Genomic DNA, 13,279 nt, shown 5'->3' on the forward strand with positions numbered 1-13,279 from the left:
CCCTGACGACTTACCTGCTTTTGACCACCTGATGAAATTCATTTCCAACCAAGAAAAATCGCTGGAGGTAACCGCCATCAATGAGGTGAGCGAACAGTTATCTAGTGCTAGTTACACCGCTATACCAACCGCAAAAGTGAAGACTGAAGATCATTCACAAGTAGTAAAACCGCAATTACTGAAAACAAAAGTGGCAGCAATCTGTGTGTACTATGCAACATTCCTCATCCATTGTACAAATGTGAGCGCTTTAGGAAGGAACCTATCAACAAACGAATGGATATTGTCAAGCAAAACCGCAGATGCTTCGGATGCCTCGGGTCCCACCTCAAAGCCAAATGCAATTCACTGTCCTCTTGTCGTGCATGTAAATCAATCCATCACCATACCCTGCTATGCAAAAATAATGAGAGTTCACAATCCTTTTTAATTGCTGAACGCCGACCAGATCGCTACCCTTCTGGCTCTCATAATAGGCCTACCATATCTAGTTACCAACCAGCTTCCACCTCTGGAGGTGCTAGCTGTCGCTCCCCGCCACCAGGATTTGAACAAATGTCAACACAGCGGTTTACCGATGACATACACTCATCACAATATGTAAGTAATTCATGTTGTACCGATTTGAGAATCCCGCAAAACACAGCCAGTCCCTCACGGTCTTCTTCGTCACCTTTTGGTCACAGCGCCTGTGACCAATATCTCAACCCCAACCCGCAGTTCATCCACCGGCATGCCGGACACCTTCAGTGGCTGTGCACAAGTGAAAGCTGTACACGCTTCTGCTTTACTGGGCACCGCTATCGTTGCCGTTGTTGATCAATACAACCGATCACAATTACTACGTGCTGTATTGGATTGTGGCTCCATGAGATCGATTATCACTACCCGAGCTGCCCAGCAACTTGGTATCACCATCATGCCCGCACACATTCAGATTAATGGTATCTCTGAACAAGCGACCGCTGTAAAAGGTACCACTCATTTGACACTGCTATCTCGACCGCAGTTTAACACCTTTCTCCAAACTGAAGCCCTTGTCTTAGAGCAAATAGCTGGTGACCTACCCGCTTTTCCAATCAGCAGTGAGCTCAAAACCTCACTTTCACATTTGGATCTCGCTGACCCTGGTTTTGACCAACCCAATAGGATAGACCTCTTGATTGGAGCTGACATTTATCCTAATGTATTTGTTTCTTCCGCCAATGCTATTATACCAGGAAATCCCGCTGCCTTCGCCACTATATTTGGCTATGTTCTGAGTGGAAAGCTAAATATTGAGGACTCGCCTGCTCCGCTTCATCAGATGCAACTTATCTGCACCATGTTTGCCCGCGAAGAACCGCTTGCTGAGGTCATGAACAAGTTTTGGGAGACTGAAGATGTCCAAATAAATGCGAAACTCTTATCACCTGAAGATGAACTCTGTGAACAGCTCTATGAGTCCACTACCTACCGCAATGATGAAGGCAGATATGTAGTCGCACTCCCCTTCAAGCCTAGCGTGCCTGTTCTTGTTTCAAACCGCAAGCAAGCTTATCGAAGTCACCTTGGATTATTAAAACGCTTGGAAAATTCTTCGGAACTAAAGAAGAAATACGACAACTTCATGACAGAATATCATGAGCTTGGCCATTTGGAACTTGCCAAATCCGCTTCTGACTATGTGATTCCACACCATGCAGTTTTTAAAAATAAGGACCCCACTCAGAAAATCAGGGTGGTGTTTAATGCTTCCAGCAAGGATACCAATGGGCATTCACTAAATGAGAATTTGTTACCAGGGCCAAAACTGCAGTCCAATATTATTCAAGTATTGACCAAATTCCGCACTTACAAGTACATTGTCCTTTCTGATTGCAAGCAGATGTATCGCCAGATTTTGTTAAGGCCTGAAGACTGCCGTCACCAACATGTTTTTTGGAAACCTAATTATCATGAACCTGCAAAAGAATTTGAACTTAAAACCGTAACCTATGGGCTTACTTCCAGTGCTTATTTAGCGCAACGCACATTGCAACAACTTGTCAAGGATGAAGGAGAAGCATTCCCTCTGGCAAGTAAAGTTTTAACAAGTCAAACTTATGTTGATGACCTGCTGGGAGGAAGTAACAATTTTTCTGAAGCACAAACGCTTATTTCTGAACTGATTGAGTTATTGTCGCTTGGCTCCTTTGAACTTCGGAAATGGAACTCTAATACTCCTGAATTGATCGCTAACTTGCCTGCAGAATTTTTGGAAAATCAAGATTGTATGTTTGATGACAACGCTACTGCAAAAGTTCTTGGAATTGTCTACAGCCCGCTCGCGGACAACTTTCGCTATTTCATTTCTCCTTTTAATGGGCAAATCACTAAAAGAACCGTTCTATCATTCATCGCTCGAGTCTACGACCCCCTTGGGTGGCTCACTCCTCTCATAATGCTGTTCAAGCTATTCATGCGCACGCTGTGGTCTCAGCAATTAGCTTGGGACACTGAGGTTCCAGCCTCACTTCGAGCTCATTGGGAGCTGATTACCGCTGAAATTTCCCGTTTGGACAATGTTGTAATCCCGCGTTTACTCGCCTGTAACCGCTCTACTACCCGGCTGCTTGGATTCGCCGATGCCTCCGAAAAGGGGTTTGCTGCTTGTATATATATTCATGAAGAGACTGAAAATAGATATGTTAACTGCCGTCTCATAGCCGCCAAAAGTCATGTCGCCCCGCTGAAAACTATGACAATTCCACGCCTGGAATTGATGGGTTGTTTGCTGCTTGCTCGTTTACTATCCGCCATCTTACCTACGCTGTCCGAATATGATTTACAAGAAATTCGACTCTACACCGATTCCAAGACTGCCTTGGATTGGATCAACACACCCACATACAAATTGCAGATTTTTGTTGCCAACAGAGTACAGCAAATTACTCAGTTAACAAAACTTGAGTCATGGCATCACGTTACTTCTGCTAACAACTGTGCAGATATTGCTTCGAGAGGCTTGACTCCCGCTGAAATCGTCTCCTGCCATGATTGGTGGCACACTACCAATGCGTTTCGTTGTCTCGCCACTGACTTTCCCGTGTCCAATCATCTTGTTTCCAACATTGTACCTGAGATGAAAACTAACCCGCTGTACATTCTCGCTACTGTTGAAGAACCAATTGAGAATCGTTTGTATACCGCTATAGAACGTGTATCCAAATTTGGAAAGCTATGTCGTATTTTTGTCTACATACTAAGATTTGTCAACCGCATCAAACCAGCCCGTTATGAATATCGCTGAAAAATAGTCAAACAGATTGAAACCTGTGAAACGCCTGCCTCAATTGACACCACCGCCTGTGAAGCTGAAATAGCTAGAAAACTCATTGTTCATGTTGTGCAACGGGATAAATTTCAGAAGGAAATAACAGAGTTGAAAGCTGGAAAATGTCCTAAGCATCTACTAACGTTGCAACCGTACATTGATGATTACGATTTGATACGCTTATCTGGTCGTCTTGAGCACGCTCCGATTTCTAGTGAAGCTAGAAATCCATTATTGCTGCCGAAAAATGAGCATGTATCCTCACTCATCATTCGACACATACATCTTCAAAATGTCATGCCGGTCCCCGCACCACACAAGCAGCTGTTTGCCAACAGTATTGGATAATCTCTGCCCGCAATCAAGTTCGCCGCATAATACATCAATGTGTCATTTGTAACCGCTTTTGCCGCACCAACCTACAGCAACGTATGGCCCCGCTACCTGCTGAACGAGTCACCGCCAATAGACCATTCAATTTAACTGGCTTGGACTTTGCTGGTCCTTTCTCATGCAAAACATCTTTATTGAAACGCACACAAACAACAAAAGGTTATCTGTGCATATTTGTATGTTTGACCACCAAAGCTACTCATCTAGAGTTCCTGTCCTCGATGTCTGTCAACAACTTCATCGCCGCTCTACACCGATTTATTGCCCGCAGAGGTGCGCCGCACACTCTGTTTTCAGACAACGCTAAGACTTTCACATCCGCCGCAAGAAAAATGTATGAGTTAGAAAAACTCTTGAAGACGATGCCCTCTGAAGTGAAGTGCTTTCTGTCTAACTACGGCATAAACTGGAAGTTCATCCCCCTTATGCTCCGCATCAAGGAGGCATATGGGAAGCCGCCGTCAAATCCGCCAAAACACTGCTACAACCGCTGTATTGGGGACACAGCTCTTACATACGAAGAGTATGACACCATTTTCGTTAGAATTGAAAGTATTCTAAATAGTCGACCGCTTACAGAATTGTCCTCTGAACCTGCTGAAGCTGCCTCCGTGCTCACTCCCGGGCACTTCCTAATTGGTAGACCTCTTACCGCACCACCGCAACCCATAGAGACGAAGGAACTATTGGTCGCACGCCGCTGGAGACTTACAAACCAATGACCCAATATTTCTGGAATCGCTGGTCCAAGGAGTACCTATGCACCTTGATCAATCGCACAAAATGGAAAACCGCTGAAAGAAACTTGCAACTTAACGATTTGGTCATAATCAAATCTGTCAACACCTCTCCTCTCAGCTGGCCGTTAGGCAGGATTATTGCGCTACACCCTGGTAAGATGGACTAGTACGTGTAGTCACTATCAATGCGCATCTGGGAACATTGTTCGAGACATACGCAAAGTTCACCGCATCATTTGAAACCTTCTACAAGTTACCGCACACACTGCATGAAGACTGCCTAGCTCACATCTGTGAGGATTGTTACTGTCTACACCGCCGTTACTGTCTACACCGCCGTTCCTGTCTACACTGCTGTTTCTGTCTACACCGCTGCTCCTAGCTACACCACTGTTCCTGTCTGCGCCACCTTTCTGGTCATTTGTGCAACGCTCTCACCGTGTATTGTCACCGACCCGCTGGAGATTGTTTCCACCGCTATGAAAAACTGTTCGTTTTTGAGGGGGGGGTATGTTACCGCCAATATAACTTCAGCAGTTTCCCTCTTATATCTGTCGGTAAGTTGGCTGTGTGTTTTGAATCAACCGCGCTCACCCATGGCCATCTAACATGCCACTGCCATCAGCCGCAATGATATCGCCAAGCCCATTGTAGATGGCGCTGCTCTCTCTCTCGGCTTGTTCCACTCCCCACTTCTACTTCGCCCGTTTCCGCTTTGTCAAGATGGCTTGTTCTAAAACGTGCACTAACACTACCAATTTTTCCTCCCTTTGAAAGAACTTATAAATGTATGACCTCTTCGCTGCGACATGGGCCCATGTTTTCCCCCCAGCCAGTGCAAGTGATTTCTTATTACAATAACGTGGTACCGCCTACCCGAACGAGAAAACCGCTGTTACAGTCCACTGCGAACCCGCCATCCTTGTACGAGAAGCTTCTTAAAGGTAACGACTTTATTTTGAGCTACTAAGTAACGTGTTTTGAAGCCCATTACATTGGCTCTAACAATTATAATTGAATAATCTATTTTCTCAACCTGAAAAGTTCATGAAAATAGCTAAGCCGTTGGGTTGGTCAAGCTGGTTACGAATGGTCTATTTGGTTTTTCTCTATATTAAGGTAAAGTCCTCCAAGTCCTACTTCGTAGCTATGGTGCTACGTTAAGCCGCGTCCACACTATGTCGATCGACACCGATCGACAAAGTCGATCTACAATGTCGAACAAATCTGGACGTGTCGCTAGACATTGTCGAGCGCTGTCGAGTAGAGTCGAGCGCTGTCAAGTCGAGTCGAACGCAACCCGAATCAGGTCGGTCCGGATCAAAGACAGTCGAGACGAAGGCACCAGTGTGGACGTGTCGATCTTGTCACTGCCGTTTTAAAAAATAGAATAGTGCTATACTGTTGTTCAAGTGCTTACATTATTATTGAAAATGAATTGGAGTGATACCCAAACGTCGAATTTTATTGAAATGTACCGTGATCGTTCTTACTTATGGGGATTCAAGCAATAAATCTTCCATAAATTCCTCCGTACTATACTTTTTTCTGCCTCGAACAAGGCTAGACCATACCCAAAATCTCCGCGGGCTACGATCTTTTTGGCTTCCCAAGATGGCAATAGAAATTGCAGCAGAAGCCGCTGCTCCAGCATCTTCATCATCACTCATTTTATTTAAAAACTCGATATATATTTAAAATAAAACACTCGATTAAATATAAAACACTCGATTATGTATGAAAATTTATGATGGTTGTCGGTCGACTCGTCCACATGTACTGAGGCTATTTTGTCGAGTTGACACAGTCGAAGGTGTCGAGGGACTTTATCGATCGACCGGGTCGACAGAGTCGATCGACATAGTGTGGACGCGGCTTCACGTTGTCATAGCAACCATACAATACGCCACGCCCATTATGAATGAATTGAGAGTCTAATAAGTAAGAGACTCATCATGTTGAATGAATAGATAGCCAGTCGGCTCATCGGCTGTCGGCCAGACAGAGCCACAAAACAGTTTGGAAGGCGGTCTGGCCAGCTCTTATCCAAGTTTGCAATGAAATATATGCGTACCAATAGAAAATAATATAACCACATCAATCATAATTAATTTTGGGGAGTCTCAGACTCTTAGATTTCCCTTTAGCTTCGCCACTGCTAGGACCACAAGAAACCGTTCATACATCTGAGAATGTTGATCATGTAGATCGTACGAGTCACTACATTGGAGAGCCACAAACGTTTGCTTAGGAAGCAGGCTTCAAACCTTGGCATTTCTGTCTCTAGGGTTAGAAACATTTTCATTGAAGACCTGAATTTTCATCCATATAAGCTTGCAATATGTCAAAAAAACTGATCCCTGGTGATTAGACAGCATCTACAGTTTTGATAGCAAATGTTGGCAATCTTGGATGAAAAGGAGAATGCAGTTTTACTCATGAGTGACAAGTCTCATTTTCATTTGGACGGTTCTGTAAATAAGCAGAACTGTCGATTATGATGTCGAAAAAATCCACAAATATTGCAAGAGAAACTGTTACACAGTGCCCGAGTGGTAGTGTGGTGTGTGGTAATAGATGAAGTGGGGGTCATTGGGCCATATTATTTTGAAAACGATAACAGCGAGGAAGTTACTGTTTTTTTAGCTACTGTATTTGGAAATGTTTAATAATTTTTCCTTGCCTGCACTTTGCCGTCGTCACATAGAAATGCAAAACATATGGTTCCAGCAAGATGGGGTTATGGCACACACCGCTCGAATTTCAATAGAATGTGTCCAACAAGCTTTTGCTGGAAAAAATATCTCTTATTTTAGATTTAGAGATGTTCCTTGGCCCCCATGGTCTCCTGATTTGACAATCCCAGACTTCTTTCTTTAGAGTTTCTTTAAATTGCGTGTTTACGTTAAAAAAACCACATACATTGCAAGAGTTGAAGGAAGCCATTCAAAGAAAAATCCAAGCCATTCCATGAGCAATGTCACAAGATGCGATGCCTCACTTCAGGGAATGTCTGGAAACATGTATTCAATCGAAAGGACACCACCTATGCAATGTCATTTTTGCTACTCAATTTTTGTAATTTTCTCAAAGTTCCGAGTGTGTAGAACACATTGTGTTCTATATAATTTTTTGTTCAAAATTTAATATTTGTGGTTTTTTTCGAGCCATGCAGTTCCCAGTAAACACCCTTCATAACACTCATAAGAACTGTCAGGTCAAGGAACCCATATGATATAATAGTCATAGATGATTCTTTCTTTTTGAATTATGAAAAGGTGGCAACCAATCTCCCATCACTTAGACCTGGGAAATAGGCTGCAGACAAAGTGGTTGTTGACAGTAGAGCACTAAAATATTGACCTAATGGGGATATTCAGTTCAAAACTGATCACAAAGAAGACTTTGAGTTCTCACCTCAAGTAAGAAGGGCATCTCAACAAGCTACACAAACACCAAAAATTTATACATTTCACCCTTGGCAATAAAGGAAACTAAGTACAATCATTTACAAGAGATGAAAGATATTCTTGACAAGCACCATCATTCTTTTTATCTTTTTAAAAAGAATAGAATATAATATTATTGTCAACCATACACCTTGCTAAGCACAGAGGGGGTAACTGACATTTTTCCATTATTGAGTTATTGGTACTGTACCTTGAGATTCTGTTCTGTGCAATCTACTGAGTTAAATGCTATGGTATTATGGCCGTAACTGCCAGAAATATTATTTTAAAATGTTAGTTTTGTCAGCCATATGTGCAGTTTTAATCTACTTTACTAAGCTAAGCAGAAGTAAATATCAAATCCTTATGTAATTTGGTTGAATCTAACGCAGTTCCTACAGTTTTGGCTTAGTATTTTCCACTTACGGCTAATACAGCTAGTCATATCCAAGATTCAACTATTCTACCTTAGTTAAGTTGGCAACTGTGTTACAGTTTCAACTTACAACAGCTGCTATGTACTATGTTTCAAGACTTGAGGTTAGACTTCTGATCAGTTTAGTATAGTATTGCTGTATTATTAAATAGTTTTCAAACTTCAATTTACTATTTATTTTAGTGTTCAAGATTTTTCCAAGAACTTAGAACTTACTGGATAATGAAACTAGTGAATCATAAGCCACTATGTAATATCTACTATGTTTGAGGTTAGAGATACCACTGAAAAAAGCTTTTGTAGTGAGAACACGTAGGCTATGTTCAAGAATGGTAGCAGTATAAAGAGCCAACTCGCCAATTCTCAGTGTCACCTACAGGTGCCACTGAACTCTATACTAACTGGAATGGACTAGCAACACAAAGAAAGTGAGGCAGCTGGTAAAGATAGGCAACCCGAATTGCTGTGGGATTCGTCATTTTGTAACACATTGGCTCTTATGGAAAAATGCATTGCACTGTTTCAATTTCTATTTTATTTCTATATTGTATGTCTTATTCCATGGAAGCGTTATTTTTCCTTTATTAAGCAGTTCATTGTTAACTTTTTGAGAGCAAACATAATGAAATAGGTTGAATATGAATGAAGAAAAGATTTTTTTCATTTTTGACTGCAGTAGTTTAGTATTGTCAACTTTTCACAAGCAAGGGAATAACTTTGGGCCAGATTTCAGAGAAGCGTATCATTTATTTATTTTTATTTATTTAACAAGGACAAATATAAACTGTCATGAAATGATTGGGAATGAAAAAACAGGCTCATAGTCCTTATTATTCCAATCCTGAATAATTTTGTTCGTACACAGTCCAAAGGAGGGCTGTGTTTGATTGAAACTATTAAACACAGTCTTATGTTCATTTTGATAGGATATACTATTGTTTTTTGGATTATATGATTTATTGTTATTTTTAAAGGAAAGATTTACGATTTATTGTTTGGGGAAATATCTCAATTTAATAATATAAAATGAATGTAGGATTATGTAGGTGTGCATTGGTATAATTTCAAATAATGTAAGAGTGGAAATGAAGCAAATAACGAAGAAACATTTTATTATATTATATGACTATGATAAGCAAACAGTAAAATATGCTACATAATTACCAGAGTAAAATGAACAATTTGAAATTGAAAGGTTTCAAAAATTAATTACAATTCAGCTGATAACAATCTCATATTTTTTACAATAAAAAAGGTAAATGAAATGAATTATGTGGACTCGTGATGATTCAATAACACAGGATTATTGAATATGTAATGATAGCAATTATATACTAGGCATTCTGATAACATTAATTTCAAATCATGTAAGTGTGGGAGTTTCAGAAATGATGCAAAGAAATCTATGATGAAACATTTTTATTAATTGTATTATAATTATGACCATATGATAAGCAAACAGTAAAATATGCTAAATAATTATTATAATATTGTAAATTGAACGATTATTTATTTGAAACGGAAAGGTTTCAAAAATTAATCACAATTCAGCTGATAGCAATATCAAATTTTTCAAAATAAAAGTAGGTACCTAAAATAAATTATGTCATCTCATGATGATAGCACAGAATTATTAATCATTTGTTTTTATTCTTTTTTGAATAAGGATTAATTGTTCTTCAACTATGTTCTTTATTTTAGATGCTATAAAGTAGGTCTAAATTTTTAATAGCATAGAAACTATCACCGTATACTAGGATATAACCAAATTGTTGTTTTATTTTGGTCAAATAAACTGATCAACAAAGAAAAAAATATTGGAAATGTATGTAAAACAAAAAGGTATCTTCAAATTAATTAATAGACTAAAAATGTTTGACTTAACTGTGAAATGGTATTTTATTTCCTTTAACATGCACTTTCTTGCATCCAAATGCAACACAATACATCACCATTTTTTCTCGGTCGTATTTTTATTCAATTCTACGCATTTTACGACAAATACATCACAATATTTAAGAGAAAAGGTTGTGATCTAATACTGATAGCCCTAATACTCATTCAAATCCGTTTTTCAACTTTAAAAATAAATAATCGTACTCAAGAGCTGCAACAACCTGCTTTAATGTATGAGTACGAGAGAGAAGGGAATCCCACACGGTAGGCCTGTCTCACTCACTCCGCCTTACACACTTTAGGCTGTAGCTTAGCATTGGACAGCCCGTTCCAGTTAGTATACAGTTCACTGACAGGTGCACTGATTTTATATGTATAGAACAAACTAGTGCGGTACTCCAAACTAATTCCAACTATCTTAGTGCACTTATTAGACACTTGACAGCACCAAAGACGTTATAGACCCACAATGCCTGAGCCTTCCCAATGCCAGCTCTTACTTGAAATTGAAGGCTGCCATTGAGGTGTTTTAGCGCGAGAAATTCAAAATTCATAGGGGAGAAAATGCTGTTTTGGCACTGCAATACAGTTTAATATTAGGCTGTTCAACTAAGGGAATATTATTTATATGATTTGAAGCGATTTTGAAGTTACCAATAATCGATTCTTCAAGTCCTCATAAATGCTAGTCCCGTAGATATAATATAGTTTTAATAATTCACTGACATAAGTGTATGGTAAGTTAATTAACATTTTTCCTTTACTCAAATGTAAGTTAACTGCTATCTATTTAATTTTTCTGGTTTCCATGACAAGCAGTGTTTCAAAACGAGGTTATTATAAATAACCTTATTCATCTAATAACATAGGCTTTGAAAGTTTTGTGCTTTGAATTTTTATAAAAATGCAATTTTTTCGATCATTGATAAATAGTGTTCAGTATAATATTTTAGTATTGTATTTTCCATCTATACTTCTTTAACTTTATGAATTTGAATAAAATTATAATTCCAATAAATAAATGAATCAATTAGTACATTATTTCTGTAATCATAAATAAATCAAACTGATATTTTTATAGTAGTAGAATTCATAAGTTTCTGGCAAACTTTAACTATTATTTCATAAGCTCATGGCATTAAAGCTCTACATTTTTATACAATACTAAATCACGAGCTGAAACGCTAGAGCTATAATTAAATTTACAGCCAAAATAAATTAATAGGTATTTCACTTTATACATTAGAGTAGTCTACAACATTCAATAAACTATGTAGGTATACCGTATGTGGTAGAGTAATCAAAGTGATAATTTGAACAATTTCAAAAAATATGTAATTTTGAAATTGTTGCTTTATCAATATATTAATGATACAATCCTTGTTCAACTAGATTAACTCATTGATCAATGGATAGCTTGACATTATTATACTCAATAAATATACAGGATGAGAGTATGAAGTAACAGTATTTAAGAAAATATACAAATGCAGTAGGCTAGCATGAATAAACCTGATATCTCAATTTTTCAAATGAGATTACTTTATTCGTATTCCTCATATCAAGATTTACAAAATGGCAAATTCAGATATGTCATATGAGCTCTAGTAGTGGAGTTAAGCATGAATGATGATTAGGCAGACTTCAAATCATGTAAAAGTATTCAAGATATTTCAAGCACAAAACAGGCATCAAGGTCTATTTTATTATATTCCGAGGTTTATTTATTATATTCCTAATAAATCACATTTCAAATTAGTCCAAATCAGTTAGCCTAATAGAAATATAATCTTCCTCACCCAGACTTTTTTGTAAACAAAACAAGGCTTGTTTACAAAACAAGTAGGCTACCTACCAAAATATTAGGCCATTTTAGTAATTTAGCATATTCTTTTATTAACAGTACTGCTACTGGTATACAAAGGATAGAACTAGAATAAAAATCTCTAATAATCAGACATTAAATGTATAAAAATAAATTTTTACTAACTTGTGTTAGTAAACTTACCTAGGCTACCAGGCCTAGGTAAGAACTAACCTGGGCCTTATTACAATCAATTTATTTGAACAAAACCTGCAAAAATTAAATATGAGTGGTTGCAAAGTTTCAAACTATCATAAATGAATAACAAGTGAGCAATTAAAATTAGTCTCAAGTATTATTAACGTATTGCTAATGTATTTGTTTTGTAGTTACATGTGATAAGAAATGTTGACACTTGACAGTTCTATTTGATCTCTACAATTTATAGCTGAACAAAACTTTGTCATTGCTGGTAATCTAACCAGCTATGTTTCCATCGTTTCTATGCAACCAGAATTTATGGAAATTTCAAATAATTCAATATTTATCATTGATTAATTCACCATCCACAAACAAATCACCACTTATGGGCTTGTAATAATCTTCCAGGTTGACCCCTCAATGGCCGATTTCCACATGTTCAATTCCAAGTAAGACACTAGCGCTGCATGTGAGTCTATGCATCTTGGTCTTTGGACAGCACTATCCAGTAGCTCTGGTCAGTGCTGTCCTCTTTTGGCGTAAGTTGTAAGCTTATTTCCAAGATGGCTGCAAGTGAAGATGACTGGCTACATGCACCTTCAACTTCAAAATCGTCTAATGATTCTAACAGGTGAGATAAAGTTTTTATTTCTGATTGAATTATGAATTTAAATACCTATTTTTTGCTCCATGTAATATAATTGATTTATGTCAGAATATTGAGTGTGGTTATCATCAAAAATCAGTGTCACCAATAGGTTACACTGGGAACTGTTGTGCACTTCGTATGATTAATGTCAATGTTTGCAACCAACTTTCTATTATTGCTAGTATGAAGTAATTACTGGTATAACATATTTTTTGAATGGAAGATGATCATATCTCATCATTGTTAATTTATTCTATTGTATATCATTTATTATAATGATATCTGGTTTATTTTTAGGTCATTTCCAATTGAAATGTGGCTACCAATTGTTATATTTTTCTTATAAGTATTGTTTTCATTTTCTTTTGCAGATTGAACTCCATGAAATTATAGAGCTGTTGGGAGAATATGCATTG

At 38.1% G+C, this 13,279-nt stretch overlaps 2 protein-coding genes across 2 annotated transcripts; both read left to right on the forward strand.

The window, feature by feature from the left end:
* Positions 1-733: 733 nt before the first annotated feature.
* LOC120356304 lies at positions 734-3,271 on the forward strand. Its single transcript, XM_039445223.1, has one exon. The coding sequence runs from the start codon at positions 734-736 to the stop codon at positions 3,269-3,271; it is 2,538 nt and encodes an 845-aa protein (XP_039301157.1).
* Positions 3,272-3,726: 455 nt separating this feature from the next.
* Positions 3,727-4,410, forward strand: LOC120356305. Its single transcript, XM_039445224.1, has one exon. The coding sequence runs from the start codon at positions 3,727-3,729 to the stop codon at positions 4,408-4,410; it is 684 nt and encodes a 227-aa protein (XP_039301158.1).
* The last annotated feature ends 8,869 nt before the right edge of the window (positions 4,411-13,279 follow it).

The sequence above is a fragment of the Nilaparvata lugens genome, unplaced genomic scaffold (assembly GCF_014356525.2).
Source record: "Nilaparvata lugens isolate BPH unplaced genomic scaffold, ASM1435652v1 scaffold6439, whole genome shotgun sequence".
NCBI classification, from domain to species: Eukaryota; Metazoa; Arthropoda; class Insecta; order Hemiptera; family Delphacidae; genus Nilaparvata; species Nilaparvata lugens.